At 50.9% G+C, this 20,564-nt stretch overlaps 2 protein-coding genes across 5 annotated transcripts; both read left to right on the forward strand.

Moving 5' to 3' along the window:
- Positions 1-43: 43 nt before the first annotated feature.
- Positions 44-14,371, forward strand: ANO9 (anoctamin 9). Its single transcript, XM_032445163.1, has 25 exons — positions 44-133; positions 1,536-1,981; positions 5,147-5,212; positions 5,443-5,559; positions 5,671-5,807; positions 6,068-6,117; positions 6,655-6,713; positions 6,916-6,998; positions 7,987-8,121; positions 8,217-8,313; positions 8,504-8,564; positions 9,176-9,258; positions 9,371-9,475; positions 10,018-10,182; positions 10,270-10,306; positions 10,550-10,661; positions 10,916-10,973; positions 11,105-11,202; positions 11,400-11,566; positions 12,047-12,199; positions 12,491-12,638; positions 12,738-12,857; positions 13,012-13,105; positions 13,221-13,333; positions 13,777-14,371. Exons 2-25 carry the CDS (start codon positions 1,976-1,978, stop codon positions 13,802-13,804), a joined length of 2,292 nt encoding a protein of 763 aa, XP_032301054.1. The 5' UTR covers positions 44-133; positions 1,536-1,975; the 3' UTR covers positions 13,805-14,371.
- A 1,918-nt stretch (positions 14,372-16,289) lies between these two features.
- On the forward strand, positions 16,290-20,527 carry SIGIRR (single Ig and TIR domain containing). Of its 4 annotated transcripts, none has more exons than XM_015863344.2 (10): positions 16,290-16,430; positions 17,283-17,413; positions 17,954-18,140; positions 18,214-18,344; positions 18,523-18,663; positions 18,763-18,906; positions 19,027-19,129; positions 19,210-19,360; positions 19,656-19,830; positions 19,927-20,527. In XM_015863344.2, the coding sequence occupies exons 2-10, from the start codon at positions 17,407-17,409 to the stop codon at positions 20,127-20,129; spliced, it is 1,242 nt and encodes a 413-aa protein (XP_015718830.1). In that variant the 5' UTR covers positions 16,290-16,430; positions 17,283-17,406; the 3' UTR covers positions 20,130-20,527. The 4 variants fall into 4 exon arrangements, with proteins under 4 accessions (XP_015718830.1, XP_015718824.1, XP_015718823.1 ...); XM_015863338.2 differs by having other exon boundaries at positions 16,291-16,430; positions 17,119-17,413; positions 19,656-19,836; XM_015863337.2 differs by having other exon boundaries at positions 16,291-16,430; positions 19,656-19,836.
- The last annotated feature ends 37 nt before the right edge of the window (positions 20,528-20,564 follow it).

The following is a 20,564-nucleotide window of genomic DNA, read 5'->3' on the forward strand; positions in this document are numbered from 1 at the left end:
AAGCAGGTCATCGTGAACCAAGAGGTTGAAGAGACTGTTGCTGGAAGCAGCTGTTGCCTGTGTCCCTATCTGCAGTGCAAAGTCCTCCCACTCCTATTTGGCAGAGCTGCAGGAGAGCAAAACAGATGTGCAGGTAGAGACACATGTCCCACCTACACCTAACCCTATTTCCTTTCTACCCAGCAGTTCTCAAGTTGCAAAGGTCTTTGATATCCTGTCGGGAGATGTGGAAAGCGCAATCAATCCTATCTGACAAGAGTTTACTCTCTCCTCGTGTAAACACACACGTGTTCTCCCACACCCGTGGAGAGCAGCTGGTGATTGAGGTGCTTTGCCCCTCCTGGCCAGCCCTATGGATCACTTCTAGGAGGGTAAAGGTCTGCCCGCTCCTTCCCTCGCTTTGCCCTTGGTTTTAAACATGCTAGAAGTGCAGAAAGTGGATCTTTTCAAAAAGATAATAATTGGAGGTCTGATTCATAGTGTGTTTAAGGCGCTTGGCAAAGCTACACAGCAACATTGCCGGGGGAAAGCAATGCCTGCTGCATTCCCTAACAGCCTAACAGAATGCACCAGATCCCCCCCAGGACTCATTTTATTTAAGAGCTACCCACATTGATGCATCCAGAGAGCAGAGGAAAACCCCCAGCTCTTAGCCCAGAAACTAAACAACAACTAAACAGATATAGGGAGAGCTATCAGACAAGGCTTATACATAACCTTTTGTCTGGCCCTTTTTGTAAGAAGAGAGTTAAAGCTGCTCCATGCCTGAGGTCTGGATGAAATGAGCCTTTGTGATCATAGAAAAGCAGCTCTCAGTTATTTGGTTATAATTTCCAGTGAGCATCTCAATATAAATGCGATCAGGAAAGCAGAGGCTCAAGCACTCATGCTGATGTTAATCCCATCTAATAGAAGTGATGTTAAGGAGCAGGGAGACAGGAGTCCTACGTGGCTAGGGGAACATTCAGGGCACACTTAGATGCTCCCCTCCTCATCCATGGGGGAGGGAATACTTGTCCTTAAGGGCTGTAAAATACTTAGAGAAGTTCCTGTAGCCTTTAGCACGTGATCTTAATGCCTTCACACAACAGTGCTATTACATATGGAAGAAAGAAGCACCAGCTCCCAGTGAGATGCAACAAAAAAAAGATGTATTGGCTCTTCCAGGAAGCCAATTTTTCCCTGTGCTTTCTGAAGACCAGATAGGGAAATGGAAGTGGAGAAGAGCACAGTGTGTCACCAGCCAGAGTAGGGAGGAAGAAGGCTGTATTCAAGTGGAGAAACCACAGCGGAGATGCTTCTTGCTTACCTGAAAACTAGTGCTTTGCCTCTTTTCCCTGCTAGGCTGCTCAAAAGCTCCTCCCTGACTCTTCTCAAAGCTGGTGCTGCTCTCACCCCATCTGTCCCATGGACCTCAAGGTTCAACTCCAAGAATGAAGAAGATAATTTTAGGTTTAGTGTCCCCCCATAACCTTTTGTAAGAAATAGTGTAATGCTTTTTAGAACTTGTGCTGATCCTTCCCTCCTCCTTTCAGCCCCATTTGGGAGCATTCACAGGACACAGCAAGAGGCTTGGGCAGAGGATGAGGATGGCACAGAGGATGAGGATGGAGTGGTCTCATTGTTTCCCCTTTGTTGGCAAGAGGAGCTGTGAAGGCAGACACCACAGGACTCCCTGCCTACGCTGCTGGGCGGTACTGGGCTTGCCACTCCTTTGAGCAAGGGTGAAGGGCAACTTCCTCACCTCCTCCTCCTCGCTATCTGCCCATTGCTAGGCAGAGGCAGCTCCCTCCCAGGGCAGGAGGGAGGCCCACACGGAAGTCAAAGGCAACGCTCCATTCACATGCAACCTCAGGCAGAGTAACAACACTGCAACGAAACCCTGAACCTTTGGGAGCCTCTCAGCTTGTCCTCAACCTGTCAGACAGATCAGAGAAAAAAGGAGAGCAGAGGAAGAGAAAGATTCCAATTCACAATGCAGGTAGGAAACAAAAAATGGCCAGCAGTTGCCAACAGCTTATTTTTCAGCACCTTGGAGCCACCTGTATCTTGGAAATTTGGCGCAACTTAAGCTCTGAGCTCTACCACTCAAATGCTTTCAGCCCTAGGGTACTCAAAACGTACCACATAGCTTCAGTTTCTCTTTCCAGCAAATGCTTTCATTCTCACCATGAAGGTGTGATGGGGAAAGCAGCGCGTCATGCTTGGTCTGCAGTATCCCATAGCACCTGCAGCACGAGGCAGAGCTGAGCAGCCAGCTCCCCAAAGGCACGGTGGGTTCAGGGCAGTGGGGCTTTGCATGTTTGTGCCACAGTTCAGAGCTATCAGTGGGCAGATCAAAGAAGGGTGGTTGGTTTGGTTTCAGGAAAACTTTCACGGAATCACAGAATCATAGAATGGCTTGAGTTGGAAGGGACATCAAAGATCATCTCGTTCCAATTCCCCTTCTCCTTTAACCTGAAAGCAAAGGCACAGTTTCTGTTATTCAGAAAGCCAGGCAAACTCTATGACTGGGACAGCTAGTAACAGCACAGGTATGCTATCTGTTCAATTAAAGACTGTCAAATTTCTTAGGAAAATATGAGGCAAGGTAGAAGCGCTCTAGGGCAAGGGAGGAGGGCACAGGAAGCACTGGTAAGAACCATCCCCAAGATAAGCTATCAGTTTGGTCATTGTCATGTGTGTGATAGGAACCACGCAACCTCTCACCTATCTATGGTGGGGAAGGAAAACAGGGGTGCTGGATCCCATTCAGATCCTTTGCTTCAGTCACTGGCACTGTGACCACACTCCCAACTGAAGGGTACCCCTAAAGGATCGAGCAAAGTTCTTGCACAGAGCATAAGGATACAAAGGGACAAGGACCCACTGATATAGCAAGAGAGAAACTTTGAGCACACAAACCCTCCTTGATATTAAAACACCATTCATTGTGCAGGTTGCTTCTCGAGCAGTTTGGCACAGTACACCTCCAACCCTGCACCAAACACTGGACAAGAAAAAGGCTAGATGGGCAACATCCTCTTTGATAGTAAGGATTAGAGTCAATGGTTTATACAACTACTTTAGAGCCTTGGCTGCACATGGGACTGCCTTGTGCTGCCAGAGCAAAGCAGCCATCATCAGGTAGTGTTACCAGTCCCTTGGGTAAAAAAAAAGGCCAACATAGGTGTGAGAGTCCCAGCGGTCCCAATTACCTGCCTTCTACAGCTGCCCCTTCACACAAGCCCCATCTATCTCATACAAGGGCTGGGCTCCTGCAGAGTAGGTGCATGCAGTAGCAGAGGCAGGATCTGGAAGCATCGGGTCCAAGAGACCAGCCTCATTACAGCATTAGAGCTGATAGAGAAAGGATGCTGCAGTGAAGCTTTGTAGGTCCAGTGCTGAGAACAGGCAGAACAGATGTGGGTGTTAGCACCAGGGGAACAGCCATATAGAGGTGTATCCAGGAGCACCGTTAAACCAGCCAGAAAAGGGTTTCCACCACCACATTGTAGAGATCAGTGGTGAAGTTGAAAGGCTGGCAGATGCTACATACAGTCTGTGCAGAATGACACTGAGAATCATTAAGGTAGGAAAAATCCTCTAGGATCATGAAGTCAAACTGTCAAACCAGCCAGGCAGGGACAAGACAAGGCAAGCTACAGAGAGATGCTGCCAGGCTACATCTGTGCCAGCAACAGAGCAGCAGCAGCTGGGGCAGAGCCTTTTGGGACTCTTGTGCACAAAGAGGCCTCTGTGACAGGGACGGGAAAAGCTGCTGTGCTATGTGGAATGATCTTAAGTTATGCCAGGGGAGGTTCAGATTGAATATTAAGAACAATTTCTACTCAGAGAGAGGAGTAATGCATTGGCACAGGCTGCCCAGGGAGATGGTAGAATCACCATCTGCAGAGGTGTTCAAGAAACATGGAGATGTAGTACTTAGGGACATGGTATGGGTGGGCCAGCAGTTGGACTCAGTAATTTCAGAGGCCTTTTCCAACTATAAAGATTCTGTGATTTTACAGTTCTATGATCCAGGTGCTTACCCAGCGGGGAAGATTGACCTGTGTCCAAACCCATTTCTCCCACTCAAAAGCATGCTTGTCTTCTCAAATCTTGCTTTGTCTCAGTCTCCCCACTGCTTTTCTGCTTTGAGTGAAGACAAGGCCCCAGCTCCATGCAAGAAAGGATTTCACAGGGTATTTCAGCCCTTTCCTCATCCCAGTCTCACCTGCTCCCATGGCCTCAATTCCTCAGTGAAAGCTTGAGATCCTGGCTTTACAGGACTTGGTTGCACCACCACCTCTCCACTCCTGAGATTACAGCTGGATGAACTTGTCTGTCTGGCCACTGTTATTACAGTCACAAAGCCTTTGGTGGCAATGCTGGCTGATGATATCCCCATCTCCTGGCAGCTCCTTCTGCAACACCATGCCTCTGGGAACAGCAGAATAACTGTTTGTGGGGCCCGCAGTGTGAGTCACACCAAAGAACTGCAAAACAATTAAAAAAAAATCAGAGCAGATCTTTATTAAGCTCATTGCACTCACTGAGATATGAAGCCCAGCACGCTTTTGCCAACCCACTGAAGACTGCTAGGATTAACCTCCTGTTGCCGAAGCAGCAACTGTGGCTGTAGGAGCAGGGTGAGATCACATCAGGGAAGCCAAGAAGAGAGGATAGGGACAAAGTGGTTTCAAAGTTGATGTGCTCCAGTTTCAGGCACCCACCACCAGGACCAGGCCACCCAAGGGTACTCCTACAGCATCCCTCTATAGAGGAGCACCCTGGGCTGGAAAATCATCCTTGGCAGAGAGCAACTACTGCCACAGCATCACCCTGTTTGTTTCTTTCAACCTCAGAACAGCAACACTTGGGTGCATAATTAGGCTGGAAGTGTATTGGGAAAGGTTTCTGACATGCCTGCTCTTACTCTCCTCCTCTGGCATCCACTTGTGGCACCTGGGAAAGGAAAACTGGGCCAGGAAGACCTTGATCTTGGGTTATAGTGCAATTTTACTTACACGGGCTCTGTCTCTTTTGATGTACTGCAAGTATCACAATATAAATCAGATATTCATAGAGAGAAGTTTGCTCTGTTTCCTGGTATGAAATCTCCCAAGGAGCTCACTGAACTCTTTGCTGCTTTTCTCTTCCACAGGAGGAAATTCTGTTGACTCCCTGGAGAAGTTTTCCTTTCGAAGACTCAGACCCATTTGCCCTCATGGTAAGCTTTGCTCTGGCTGTACCCAGAGGGAGTTCAGAGCTCAAAAATGTGGAATTTTTTTGAGGGGGAGCTGTTAGGGCAGCAGCTGCTTCAGTTTCCCCATCCTCACCTTCACTCTCAGTCCCCAGAACCCCTCTACACAGGCATGATGAAGGTTCAAACCTTTGAGAGCTAAGAGAGAGCTCTCTGCTTGTCAACACCATTAATTCCCTGGTATTCTCCATGGGCAGGATGAAGAGAAGTGGGATTTTGTCCTTGTGAGTGACATCCATCAAACGGGCAGTGAGAAAGAGATCAAGAGGAAGAAGTTCCTGGATGAGCTGAGCAAGAAGGGGTTCATCATCAAGGTAAGAGGCAGCAGTCACTTGGTAACCTCGGATCATAGACTAGTTTGGGCTGTTGAGAGAACTCTTTCTCTGACCACATTGTTCTACTAGCCTTTCTTTTCTACCCACTAGAAAATTGAGGACAGGAAGCTATTTTATGGTGTCCGTGCCCCAAAACACTTCTTCCGGAAATACCAGTGGCTCTTGAGGAACCCTGACAGCAGGCTGCAAGATCTCAATGCCCAGCGGGACATACCAGTGACCACCAGGTAGGTGCTGAGCTGGGCTACTGGCTTCTAGACCTCGCAGTCGCTTACCTCCACACCAGTACCCATTTTCTGTCTCAGTTCACAATTGTGCCAGGGTTTTCCTTCTCCGCAGAAAACCACCTTCCACTATTGGTGCAAGGCAGCCAGCTCCCCATTTCTTTCCCACTTCCTTCTCTGGATTTTGGTGCCCAGCTCTCCAGGGCTACAACATTAGATTGTATCCGCAGAGCTGCTTCTAACCCCAGTTTCTCCTTGTTCAGGATACGGATCGTGAACTTCATCTTGCATAACACAGTGACACCCGACCTTGGTAAGGGAGTGGGGCCAGCAGGCCTAAACATCCATCCCCTTTATCTCCAAGGCGATGTGCAGTCTGTACTGGTAGCACAGCTCCTGCCCTGTGTTAGGCATCCCACCCCTGAAAAGAGGAGAGAGCCAGGATGCAGCTCTGGAAGGTGAATTTTGCTTCTCCGTCCCCAAGGCTGGGAAATTTGGACTGCAGGAACCAGCAGCCCTCTCACCAAGCCCAGTGCCATTCTTCTGTGTCCCCAAAAATGCTTGTCCTTCTCCAGCACTCTGGGATTAGCAGGGGATGTAGAAAGGGTGCTGGTTCTCCTGCTGTCTCTAGGGACCTGCCTACCTGGCTTACTCAGCCCCAGTGCAGCCTGCAGCAGCCTGGCTGAGCAGCACGACAGGGATTAGTGCTGATCCCTTCTGAGTAGCTCAGTCTCTCCCAGGCATTTCTTTCTGCCTCCCCAAAAAGCTTCGGGGTGATTTTGCCTGTCAGAAAGCATGTGAGAGAGAAATTCTTTGTCTTACTAATCTTTCCCGTTCCACCTGCTACCAGAGAAGCTGCGTGACCTGATGAAGAAGAATGTCTTTGAGGCAGCATTTCCACTGCATGAGGTGAGGCCAAGCACATGGGAGCCTGGGAGGAAAAGCCATGAGAAGCAGAGGAGCCAGACGAAGTGGGAGAGAGCTCAGGGTGAATGGGGCTGTATCAAAATGTACCCGGATGAAGGGCTCCTAATGGCAGTTTGGCAGCAGGGCTGGGTGTTAAGGCTGCCCTAATATTCCTGTGTGTCTTAGTGATTTCTCTTTTCTCCAGAAAGAAGAGGTAAGGGAATTCCTGAAGGAGAAATGGGCCCGCTGGAGAGATATATTTTGCCAGCAGCCAATTGAGAAGATCAGGTAACAGGCAGAAGAGTCACAGCAGATTCATCTAGCCAAGAGACCCCACCTGAAACCCTTCACACATTCCTGTGTTGTGATTTTCTTTATAGTTTTTAATTTTCAATCATTAGTTTGTACCTCACCCTTTTCACATGTATTGGGCCTCTTCTGCAGCTTGCAAAGTTCTTAGCCTAAAGGGTATCCCATGGCACCACACTCCATCTGCTAATTTTGCAGAAAGAAACAACCCCCGCATTTGCACGGTTTTTAATTAGCCTCTTTCATTTCCAACCACCAGCTCCCACATTCAAAAGGAAGGCTAGATGAGAACAGAGCACCAGTGAACACGTTCAGCCTGAGGCTGAGTTTGGGACATTAAAGGCAACAAGGGGCCTATATAAGCACATTAACACACAGGGAAGAGCACATCTCTTTTAAAGAGGGAGAAAAACTAACTCTCCATGGCCAGGAGAAGAAAGGCAGAAATAATATGCTGCTTTAAGAGCTTTTCAGTGAGCTCTTCCAGGGAGATAAAATGCTGAGATGCATTTTCTACTGTTAAATGTTTCTTACAGTTGAAAAGTCCAGCAGGAGCAGTAGGGAGCTTTGATGCCTCCACAGAACACCTTTCTAAGGTCGACATGACCTGTTGCTGTCTCAAAAAGATTAAGGGGCTGAGTAAAAATTGTTTTCTTACATAGGCTGGGGAGCACAGCAGCACTTCTGACTGCAGGTAGGATGTTAATTCCTTGGAATATAGAAGGGGCATCAGGTCCATCACTGTCATTTCTTACCCACGTATCCAGCCCTTCCCCACACTGAACTGAAATAATGCTGTCATAAGAATGAAATGAAAGTGTTGAAGGGAAATAGACTGCCTCTTGAAGCTCAAGAATTTGGACTGCCTCTTGTGATCCCAATGCAACCCCCAGACATGCAGATAGAACTGCTGGTATCTCTTTTGGGGGTGAAAGATCCCCAAAGTAAGTTTCACCTTTTCTTCCAGATGCTATTTTGGTGAGAAGGTGGCCCTCTACTTTGCCTGGCTCGGCTGGTACACCTACTTGCTGGGATTTGCTGCAGCAGTTGGACTGGTGGTCTTTGTGGCTGGGATTACTGTTTTCAATTCCAGCCAGGTGAGGTAAGGAAGTGGAGAAAGCCAAATGCACACCCCATTCATGAGCCTTTGCTCTGCATGCTACTTGCTGTTGCTTCCCTCCACCCCTTTCACTCTAGCAAGGAGATCTGTGAAGCCAACGACACCATCATGTGCCCGCTCTGTGACCAGAAGTGCCCATTCTGGCTGCTCTCTGACACCTGCACGTATGCCAGGGTAGGTATCCCCCTTCCCAAGACAGGCTCAAGATAAAGGATGGAGAAACACTCCCAGCTCAAGCTGTTCCCACACCACTGGAAAGAAAAGCCACCCCTGCATGTTGGCTACAACATGCTGAAGACCTCCACCACAAGAAGATGACTAAATGCCTGCTGACCCCATCACATTCTTCCCTGATCTTCTCCAGGTCACTCACATGATTGACAACGAGGGAACAGTTGTGTTTGCCATGTTCATGGCAATCTGGGGTAGGTGTCAGTGTCTCAGTGCCAAGTACACAGAGCCTGCCATTATGGTTTATGGGAAGAGCAGCTGGAAGCATAGCTTTGGTTCATCATTCACATCATTCAGGGGCTTTTTAGTCCTTAGCTCCTTTACTTTCAGGGACAGCAGCTCCCCCTGCAGACAACACAAGGGATAAAAATTACCCCAGCAATTTTCTTCTGCTTTTTAAACACTCCTTGCTTGAGAGCTTTCATCCTTCACCCACTACAACCTTCTCCAGAGCACCCAACAGCCAATCCTGAGCTGGATGTCGCATCAACAAGGTCTCAGATCTGAGCTTGAGCCAGCTGCAGACATAAACTTGCCTATCACTATGGGTTGATATACACAAGAGCAAGCTTAGGAAGGCCAATCCAGATTAAAAGAAGAGCTGGCTGTAAATGGATTTGCAGAGGTTTAGTCATGCTGGGGTGCAGGTGCATTCTGGTTGCAGAGACAGAGGTGGCTGCTTGTCTTTCATGGGCAAAGTGCAGGCTGATTTGCCATTCAGTTAGGTTACATGACAGTCCAGCCTGCTCTAAGAAATGGAGGGATGAATTCTAATAATCTAGAGCCATCTCCTTTCCTTCTGCAGCCACTGTGTTCCTGGAGTTATGGAAGAGGCAAAGAGCCCAAGTGGTCACCAACTGGGAGCTGTACGGATGGGATGAGGATGAGGTGAGAATGTCCTCAATCAGGACTTGTCATACTGTTGGACATTCAGCCCCATCCTGTGGCTCTGATCATTCCACACTACCATTTAGAGAGAGACTTTTCTATTCTTCTTCAGGAGGAGCTGGCTATGGAGCTGATCAACAATTTGCAGCATGAACCTCGGCGGTATCGGCACTCTTACTTTCGCAGCACCATTGTGCTCCTCTTGGTTCTGCTCATGGTAAGTGCCAGGAAGAACTTAGGGTAGGAAGAGGCAAACCCTTGTGTACAGTGATAATAACATAAAGATGGTAGTAAATATCCAAAAAGTTATTTACAGGAAAAACTTACCAGTATGGAAGCCTTCAGTCTGCTGGGAAACACTGAGGCACCCTCCACCAAGGAGCAATCTCCAAGAGATGCTGCCTTAGTGGTGGTCAGCCCTTAAATGAGGTCTATAGGAGGTGGATTCAAGTAAATCACTCTCACCTGTGCTCCCACAGCTGACCCAACACTCTCCTCAGCTGATTAATCAGAGGTTCAGGCTGTGATTACCTATTTCCCATACACATTGACATTGTCCTTTCTCCTTAGGGGATAACAAGTAGAGGTAAAAATGTCTGCATTATGAACATCTAATCCATCACTGAAAAGCACTGGCTTGCACCTGAGGCCACATCCAGATGAGCTCTGGTGAAGAGAGCCAGTTTCTGAAGCACTCATTCAGGATGGAGCACGTCCTCCCCTCCTTGCTTCTCACCTCTCCACTGCCCTCCTCCACAGATTGTTGTACTGATTGGCATCGCCCATGCACTTGTCATTTATCGGGTGGTCGCCACGGCTCTCTTCACCCAGAGTGACTCCGAGTTCTTCCGTGAGCAGGCTAACTTGGTGGCAGTGATGACAGGAGCTGTGCTGCACTACATTACCATTGTCATCATGACCAAGGTGGAGACTGCAGCACGGGGTGGGCAGTGGGTTTTGTCCTTTTCCATCATCAATTTCCCCTTCTTGTTTTACACCTCTCTCCTGCAGATCAACAGGCGTGTGGCTCTCTTCCTCTGTGATCTGGGTAAGGGAAACTGGGGGTTGCCCCCACTTAGACCCCACAGCACCAAGCTGCCCAGTGGTACCTCCACCAAAGAAAAGGACTGTAGGGCAGTTCCCCCTTGGTCCTCAAATGCAGCCAGTCTTGTGGCTTCTTTCCTTCCTCCACAACCACAAAGCATCTACCAGGCAGTTCTTGCCATGTGATCCATGGGGAGTGGGATAAGGTTCCATCTCTGTGTGATCAACACCCTGCTCCTGTCTCCAGAGAAACCACGGACCTTCTCCCAGCGTGAGAACAACTTTACCATAAAGATCTTCATCTTCCAGTTTTTGACGAACTTTTCTTCGCTCATCTACATTGCTTTCTTTCTGGGGAGGTGAGTGGTGATAGGGGTCCAAGGAGACCCCAGTCCATCTACTTTTCTCCCCAGAGCATCTGGCAGATGGGGAGTAAGCCATCTGGAACCTCAGCAGGGCCATGGTTTTTCTCCAAGGACATGGTGGATGGGAGAAGCCCTTTGTCTAGGCTAATACCTAGAGGATGGTGTCCTCCATCCTACAGCTGGTTGTTCATCCAGAGAGGAGTCACAGGTAAGACTCAACAGATATCTCTTCTTGCTTCCCTACTCAGGATCAATGGCCACCCAGGAAACTATGTGCGCATTGCTGGCAAGTGGAGGCTGGAGGAGGTGAGAGACAAAATCCTCTGTCTCCATACCATAACCCCTACCTTGCTTTTCCCCATTGCCCAGCAAGGCACAACCAAATCCCAGCTTGTCCAGACAGCCCCTCAGAACCATCTCCTCTCATCCCTTTGCAGTGCCACCCCAGCGGCTGCATCACCGACCTCTTCATCCAGATGGCCATCATCATGATGCTCAAGCAAACTATCAGCAATGTGGTGGAGTACCTTGTCCCGTAAGCCTTCTTCTAGTCTTTGGAGTGCTTGCCGGTGTTCATGACTATGCAGGACAGCTTCCCAGTTCTTACTGAGAGTAACCCTGGCCTTCAGGCCAATATTGCCTCCCTTTCCCCATCTCAGGTCTCCAGGGCTGCTCCTGCCATCCCTGCCATCCTCTGCAGGCAGCAGTACAAATTTCTCCCTCCCATTGCAGCTGGCTAGCCCACAAAATACGCAAGAGGCAGAAGCGTCCCAAGAAGAAACACCTGGTGTTGGGGGAGGAGGAGGAGGTTGAGGACCCCTGCAAAAAGCAGTGGCTCAGCAACTATCAACTCAACGAAGTCAACATCTTCAGCTTGTTTGATGAATTCTTGGAGATGGGTGCGTACGGGAGGAGAGGGTGAGCAAGGCAGGATGCTGTGTGCAGTGCCGTGTGTCCTCCTTGAGTGGGGATAGCATGATGCAAGGGAGAGTGCTGAGACTCAGCTCCATGCCCAGTCTCACTAAGGAGATGATTCCTGAAGCAAGAGAGAGCCCTTGTTGTCTTTGGTACCTTGCCTGGGACCTTCCTCTCCCCTCCGAAGAGTGTCAAGGAGCTGGCTGTAACCCCAGGGTGTTCCCTCTGCTTGGCTAGCTCAACCACTATGCCCCAAAGATCCCACTCTCTGGTAGCCCTTGGGAGAGGTGTGTGTCTCCTATGGGGGTATGAGGTTCCCAAGACAGGTTTATCTCCCCTTTCAATCCTGAAAATTCCCTCTGACACAAGCCACAAAACAGGACAAACCCAGACAGCAGAGCCCTTGGCAGGTGTCCCCTCCATGGTTGCTCCACACCAGCACCCAGCATCTTCCCCCTCCACAGTGATCCAGTACAGCTTCACCACCATTTTTGTTGCTGCCTTTCCCCTGGCCCCATTGCTGGCATTCTTCAACAACCTCTTCGAGATCCGCCTGGATGCCATCAAGATGATGCGGCTGCGCCGGCGCATGGTGCCCAGGAAGGCCAATGACATTGGTGAGATGGGGCCCATGAGAACTGCTGCTTGTGCAAACAGTGCTGGTGTTAAGTCCCTTCCAATCTGAAGGGGTCTTGAACATCTCTTTGCTGGGATGCGTGCTTGACTGTGGAGATAGCAAAGCACTTGGAGAGCTGTGGACTGGGGAAGGAGAAGCAATTTCAGACTTTTCAGACAACTTCAGAGCTCTCCTTCCTTGATCCAGTCTTCTATCTGTGCCACCCTGTTCCTGAACTGGGGCTGCATTTGTATCCTTTGATATGCATCACCAATCTTCTCCTCTCCTGCAGGAATTTGGCTGCAGGTCCTGGAAGCCATCGGCATCCTGGCTGTCATCGGGAATGGATTGGTGATTGCCATCACATCAGACTTCATTCCTGTGCAGGTCTACAAGTACACATACAGCCCCTGCATGAAAGAAAACAACACTGCTATTGAGTGAGTGTGGCTGTTCTGACCCTGCATGCTCCCTCAGCATGACCACAAAGCAGGAGCTTCACCTCAACATTGGGCTGATGTGCTCTTTTCCCTTCGCAGCTGCTCGACTGGCTACATCAACCACAGCCTCTCTGTCTTTCATATCAAGCACTTTGAGCCAGACACAAATCTGGCCACAGAGATCTTAGATTTGGTCAAGAATGGGACGACAGCATGCAGGTAACAGCAATCTGTGCTTGGGAGCATCCCTGTCAGCCCCTCACCATGGCATCCTACCCTGGTGTGTAAAGGCACCAGAGCTCTTCTCAGACCCTGGTGGAGGGAATAATACCTGTCAAGGAGAGGGGCTGGCACTGAGAGGGCTCTGCTGCAGGTACCGGGATTACAGGAATGATGAAGACTACAGCTACACTGTCCAGTTCTGGCATGTCTTTGCAGCTCGGCTTGCCTTCCTCATCCTATTTGAGGTGAGTGTCAGGGCAGTTGGCCAGGGAGGAGGCTGAGGCCAATGGGATGATGTTGGTATGTTAAGTGGCCCTGGGAACTCCCCACTGCCATGGTGACTCCATCTGTATCCTGCAGCATGTGGCTCTGTGCGTCAAACTGATTGCAGCCTGGTATGTCCCTGATGTGCCTCTGTCAGTTAAGAATCATCTTCTGCATGAAAAGCACAACAACCTTCGGAAAGAACTGAGGTGGGTAATGCTCCAGGAGGTGCTAAGGGTTACTATGCAGGACTGAGTGTAGGATTAGTTCACACCAGAACCCCACATTAGGGCTAATACCCACCACCACCTCAGGTGGTGATAGAGGCACACTGGGCTCTGAGCAGATCCTCCATCTCCCTTTGGGATGTAGCTTCTACCTCAGTTTTGAGTCCAGCCACTTCTACCTGGGGCTTGTAGCACTACATGTTCATTTTAAGATGGGCTGCATTACATGTGGATGAGGGCCCACCTCCCTCCAGGCCTGTAGCATCACTAACCAGCCCAGGTGCCTGGCTTTTAGGTGTCTCAAGGCCAATGAATTATAATTGGCAAAAGGTCCTATTCCCACTCTGAATATTGTTCCCACACCCCTATTTCTTCCCAATTCAAACAGTCCAAACCTTTATGCCTGCTTTTTTTTTCTCCCCCAGCATGATGGAGTACTCCACTGAGGTGTAGCCTCCTCTAATGGAAGAAAGTGAAACATGGACCTGAGCCCCTCTCCTCAGTCTGCCAGCACAGCCAGAGAAACAATCACCTGATCTGGCTGTCACCAAGCATAGACTTGAATTGGGGAGCGATGAGCTTCACAGGAGCAGGATGCTTATGACTGGTCCAGCCAAAAAGAGGAAGAAAGTGGCAGCAGAGATGGGAACAGTGTCTTCCCAGCACACTCAGCAGCTGGGGAAGGGCTTTGGCAGAATGGAGCCAGGCTCCCCCACAGTCCTCAGCTCCATGCGGAGAGCTCAGCATGTTTGGCAGCATCCAGCCATCACTGGGTGATCATGACACTGGACTGCAGGAGGTGATCTGGCTCCCATGTCAGTCATTGCCTTCATGTGCTGTGTGGCATCACAGGAAAAAGTGGCTACCTCATTCCAGGTTCCCTCTCCAACTCTTCCTTGCACTTTGCCCCCTTCTTCCTCTGCTTTGAGTTTTGCACAGGGCCCTGCCATGCCCCTGCATCCGCTTTAACTCAACTACAAGAAAAAATGGCCAATAAACACAGTGACTGTACAGACTCGAGCAGACACCCTCAGGTCACTGCAGCTCAGTTTCCAGCTCTGTTACAGTCCTTGTAAACCCTGGGGCAAATCCATCAGATTTTCAAAGCTGACCTAAGAGCCTTTATGAGAACTAAATCCTTTAACCAGTTCTGAAGTTTAACCTCAAGCTCCATCCTTTCATCCCCTCCTCTGTCAAACAGCCGCAGGTGGCCACTTGTATTGCATTGCGGGGATACACTGAATAGAATGTGAGAGCTAAGCAGGTGCCACTGTGCAAGTGTGTGAGCAGAGACACAGCCACAATACAAAGTTGGAATGATGCAGACAAGCAGCACAGCTTAGGATCAACTACTTCATTAGGGCTGATCCCTCATGTTCTGTAATTAAAAGTCAGGTTCACCTGAGCTCCTGCTGCGTAAAGAGCGATATTCCTGTGCAGAAATGTACAGGGTGATGCTTCTTCCTATAATAAAACCTGCTCTTAGCACTGCACGTCACAAGAGGCCACACTGCTTGTGGCTCGCTTCAAGTCCCACACCTGCAGAGTCTTCGCCCCCGATTGCACAGCAAAAAGCCACCACCTGCTGTGGAAAAGGAGCAGAGTGACAGTGATTAAGCATCTGTTCCTAGGAGGCAACTCACCCTGTATTGATGGTCTCCTTTCTGACACTTGGAAATGAACCGGGTTTCACTGATAGCCTTGGAACGCAGCCACCTGGCAGCTCTGAGTAGCTCAAACTTAATTAGCTTCAAGCTGTTAAATGCATCAAGAACCAGCTTTTAGCGAGCTCATGTCGATGCAGCCATTTCCACCCTCCTACCCAAGCAGTGCGTGCTCTCACCTCAGCAGCAGGACGCAGGACAGGGTCTCAGGCTCCAGCATAGCACAAAGTGACAGCTTCAGATCAAGAGGATTTTGATGGGGGCTCTGGATGCAAAGCCAGCTCCTTAAGGTCCCACTGCAGACAGGACAAGCAGCAGACAGCAGGTGACACTCTGGGGGTGATGTGCCTCTGAGCTCAAGCCCAGGACTGTAGAGAAAGGCATCAAAATCAGAAAGGATGAAAATCCCACTCTCAGAGCACCAAAGCATAAAGCAGGGAAGCAGAATGAGCTGTACAAGCCCTCTGGCTTGTTTTGTCCTTTACCACTGTGACCAAGATCACCTCCACTCCTCGCTTTTCACCCGCCCACAGGAATAGCTCTAATGAACAAGGAAGGCTCAGTCAGCCCCCAGCTCCCTGCCCTTGCCATTTGTTCCATGCAATCCTTTATCATCCCACAAAGCCAACTGGTTTACACTGGGGTTTGCAGTCCGTACATTGAAGTGAGTGCAGTAGTGTGGATAAAGGAGGTGAACGGTTTAGAGAGCACAACTAATAGGAAGGATTGTCCACTAAGGGCGTTGCAGTGGCCCTAAAGGGGTGGGAGGGCACAATGCTGAGCCCTGCAGTCCTGATGCCGGGTTAATCTTTAACTCATCGTCAATGGGAATTTGCTTTCAACAGCCCTCTGATGGAATGCAGATAGAAGGAGCTGCGCTGGGGGCAGAGCACTGAATGACCTTTGAACGGAATAAATAGGTATGGTTTAAAGGAAAACAACAGCAAAGGTTCATAGAAAAAGAAACAGCGGGTGCAGGTTCTGTCTCACCCCAATGTCTCTTCCAGCTACAAGGAGCTGTGCATGCAGCTCCCTGAGGCTGGCAGGTTGCTTGGCTTGCCTTCTCTCTCCATTTTGCTCCTTTCTCTTTGTACCCTCCCATAAAGCTGAAGTTATTTAGGTGTGTTGTGTTTTTTTTTCTCTCTCTCCCACAGGTTCAGGTGGAGGTGGAGCATTGGGAGGGAAAGAAGGATGGCCAACCCCTCCTGCAGGCCTGGCACCCAGCGATTGGGGAACCCAATGAAGGGCAGGGACTGAAGAAGGGGAGGTGAGGAGGAGGAGGAGGAGGGAAGAAGAACTTAAAGGGAAAAAAAAAAAGCACACAGAAAAACCCAATGAAAGCACTTGTGGGGCAGCCAGCTCAGGTGGCACAGGGGGAAGACGGCTGGCAGGAGGTCTGGAGGGATCTCGTGCAGGTAAACACAGCTCTCCGTTGCTTCCCACTCTGTGTTGAGGTGTCTGGGGTGGGGTCAGTAGGGTCGTACTCTCTCCCCACAAGCCCACAAGCTCAGTCGCTTGGTCTCCATCTCTGCTGCGTGCTCTCTGCCTGCCTTGCTTTCCCCATGGCTTTCCTCCAGGGGGATACCCCTGTTTTTGCCCAGAGCTGGGGCTGCTGTGCCAAAGGGAGGTGAGGTACCTCCATCCCCTGTTGCAGATCTACCCCTTCCCCACAACACGGGCACAGTGTTGGGGGAAAATCAGGAGGTCATCATTTCCAAACCCGTTTGCAATCTGGAGTGAAGAAGCTTTGGGACAAAGAGGCAGCCAGGGTAGATTTTATCCCTCCTGGCCCCAGCTGGATGTGTTTACAGTAGTGCTGCCTTGCATAAACACCAGTATGGTGATATCCTTGTTATTCCCAGCAGGCACAATACCCGCACTGGGGGCTCTGCGGGTGTTCAGAGACTGAAGAGCCCAACCCCATAGCCAGGCTCTTCTTCACCTTTTGTTCCTAGTGTGATGTATTGGCAAGGTGTGGGCTATCTTCCCTGCTGCCTCTCTTTCCAAAGAGGCAATGCCATCCAGGGATGGTCCCTTGGCACAGCTACAGGGCAGCACTGTGCCTCGTAATGCAACCTGTGGTTTAATTAACAATTTCAACAGGCCCATTGGGCTGGGAGCAGTGCCACAGCTAAGCCACGCAGCACAAAGGAAGGTCCCCAGTTGTACATCCACAGAGCTGCTGCTTTAGGACTGCGGCTCCCAGGATGACCAGGGGGCTGTGGTTGCACCTTGGCCTCGCAGCAACACCCTAAACCAGATTCCAGTTTCTCCTCTGTCTCAGCCCCAGTCCAACCCGTGGCAGCAAAAGGTGGACTTTGTCCTCACAGAAAACAGGACACCAGGTCCTTCCTTCCACAACGCTGGTAGCTGAATGCCTCTGACCACACCATGGCAGGTAGGTTATCAATGCTTCAAGTGCTTTCAGACAGAAAGGGCCCCTCAAGTCTCAAGCACGGTGCAGGTCCCACTTGCTGCTATGGAGTGGTTCCCAGCCCCCAAAACCAGCCCAGCCTGCTGCAGAGCATTGCTCCCTACCAGACCCTGGCAGCAGAGCTTGTTCTTCTGGGGAAGCCAGGATAGCAGCAGGGCTGTCATGCCTCAGGTTAAAATAGCAGGTGATGCAGTGGCACAGGCTGCCCAGGGAGGTGGTGGGGTCACCGTCTCTGGAGGTGTTTGAGAACCATGATATGCCACTGGAGGACATGGTTTAGTGGGGATGGTGGGGGTGGGCAGGAAGAGCTCAATGATCTTATCAGTCTTTTCCAGCCCTAATGATTCTGTGGTTCTAATTAGGGACAGGGTTTAATGACTGTGGTGGGGGTGGGCTGATGATCTTAAGAGGCCTTTTCCAACCTTAATGATTGAATCAGTTCTATGATTCCCCCTTGCCAGAATCTGGACCCCTGATGGTTTCCCTTTCCCCCTGTACCTCCAGGTTTTTGCAGTGTTCCTCCTGAAATCATTGCCCCAGCTGCAAATGAGACACTGGAGCTGGCCCTGGGAAGCCAGGTTGTGCTGAACTGCACCATGCGCTGGGCAGTCGGTGAGCACTGTGAGCCCGACCCCATCTGGACCAAGGATGGGCAGTTGCTGGGCAGTGAGAGCAGACAAGACAGCACATGGTAAGGAGCCTGCCCTAAAATTCGTCCGTCTGGCTTTCTGGGTTGCCCAACCCACCCTCCTTCTCTCCCCTAGGCTTGGTCAGAATGCATCAGAGCACCTCCTTGCCACCGTCCTGCAGGTCAACCTCACACAGGATGCTGATTTTGGAGTGTTTGCCTGCTGGATCAGCAACGCCACAGCCACCTTCACCCTGCGGAGAGGGGGTAGGAATGGACTGGGAGTCAGCCCTGGGAAACAGAAGGAGGGTTCTGGCATGGGGGTGGCAGCGGTGGCCCCATAGGTGTCACGAAGTGGGTGTAAGAGGAATGGCTGCATGTTGGGGTATGAAAAACAGAAAGCTGGGACTGGGGATAACAGCCACGTTCTTCATTACCTTTGCAGATGTTGCAGGGCATGTGAATGCAGTGCTGGCTGCCCTGTTGGTCTTGGCCCTCCTGGTGCTGCTGGCTGGGCTCTATATCAGATGCCGTCTGAGCGTGCTCCTCTGGTACAGGAACCACTACGGCGAGCTGGAGATGAATGGTGAGAAGGGAGCAAAGGAGAGCCTCAGGGTGAGCTACCTCTGGGCCTGGGCAGGCTCCTCTCTGGCACTAACCTCCCCTTTTCCCCCCAACCACACAGATGGGAAGCTGTATGATGCTTATGTGTCCCACGCCGCCTCACCAGATGATAGAAAGTTTGTCCACTTCATTGTCAAGCCACAGCTGGAGAACCGCTATGGCTACAAGCTCTACCTGGATGAGCAGAACATCCTGCCTAATGCTGGTAGGCACCATCCTTATAGCACTGGGCAGAGGGACGGTGCTATCACCTGCACCTCAAATCCCAAAGAGGGGAGAGGATGCACTGAGTAAGGGGCTAAGATGCTTTCTCTCCCTGACACAGAGCCATCAGCAGACCTCATCATGAATGTGAGCAGGTGCCGGCGTCTCATTGTGGTCCTCTCAGTAGCATACCTGGAGCAGGACTGGTGCAACAGCAGCTTTAGGTATATGAACCCACTCCTGCCTGCCTCTAGGACAGAGGGTCTGGCAGCTCCTCACCTCCTGCCCCACGCCTGTCTCACAGGGAAGGGCTCTGGAGGCTGCTGGAGCTTTCCAAGAAACCCATTTTCATCGTCTTTGAGAGCCAGTACCGGGAGATCTCACACCCTGCCATCAACCTGCTGAAGCATCACAGGAGTGCTGTCACCTTGCTGATTTGGCGAGCAGGATCTATGGTAAGACCCTGGTGCTCTATTTCATATCAGTCTCCAGATCTGCACACTCACGTCCCAAACGTGCACAGGAAGGAACCTGTCCCCTGGCCAGGGAAACCAGGGCAGCACAGCTCACACTGTAAGGCCAGTCTGGGAGCTGCAGCTCTCCAGCAGGTCAGGCTGGTTTCTCCGTCACTGTGTGGGCATGCTGCCATGGTAGAGCACAGCCTTCACCTTGGCTGAGCTCCCAGCTGCAAGGCCTGTCCAGGGCTGTTCTGCAGCCCAGTGCAGCTCATCTCCCTCTCACCCAATGCAGACCCCATCGTCAGACTTCTGGAAGGAGCTGTGCCTGGCCCTGCCACGCAAGGTGGCTTTCCGGGGGACTATGGGGGACCCACAGACCCAGCTCCAAGAGGACAAGGACCCCATGCTCATCCTGCACAGCAGCTACTTGGACAGCCGGGGAGACCCCCACCCAGATGGAGACCTGGGTACAGGTCCTTGTCACACACCTCCACTCCTGGTTTGGGTGCGAAGGTTGGGCTGACCCCTCCTCCAACACTTGACCCCCTCTCTGCTCCTTCCAGGCCTCCGTGGATATGCTTTCAGAAGTCCCCTTCCTCCCCGCATCAGTGGTCCTGGGGGGCCCACAGCTTTGTCTTCTGGCACACTGGAGGACACACAGCTGAAGGACAACCACAGATCTGAGATTGATGTCTCCGACCTGGGCTCACGTAACTATGGTGCCCGCACAGACTTCTACTGCCTGGTGACAGAGGATGACATCTGAACACAGCCACAGCCAAGCTGCTGAACTTCAGCATCCTCACACTGTGGGATTGCATAGACGCTGGTCATGGTTCCAGGATCCCAGGCACAGTGAAGAAATGAAGCTGGAAGGAGAGGAGCTGGCTCCTAGTAACATGCTCCATGGTGGAAAGCCATCACGGGGGAACACTCCTGTTCACAGTACCTGGGCACCCTTGAGTGGTAGGTCCTCCTCCCTCACCCTGGGCAGAAGGGACATTTTTCCTGCCTGATGGACAAGCGTTGGGATTGGTGATGCCCTTGGAGAAGCAGCACACACCCACATCCCTTTGCACCTCCTTCCCCTACCCTAGTTGCTTGAGGCAGCAGTCACCCTCTCCCCCGCAGAAACCCTGGTGGCAATAAAATGCTGCTGTTCCAGTGGGTCTCGTCCATCTGCAGGGACACGGGTGACACT

This window comes from Coturnix japonica, chromosome 5 (genome assembly GCF_001577835.2).
Source record: "Coturnix japonica isolate 7356 chromosome 5, Coturnix japonica 2.1, whole genome shotgun sequence".
In the NCBI taxonomy this organism is placed as follows: domain Eukaryota; kingdom Metazoa; phylum Chordata; class Aves; order Galliformes; family Phasianidae; genus Coturnix; species Coturnix japonica.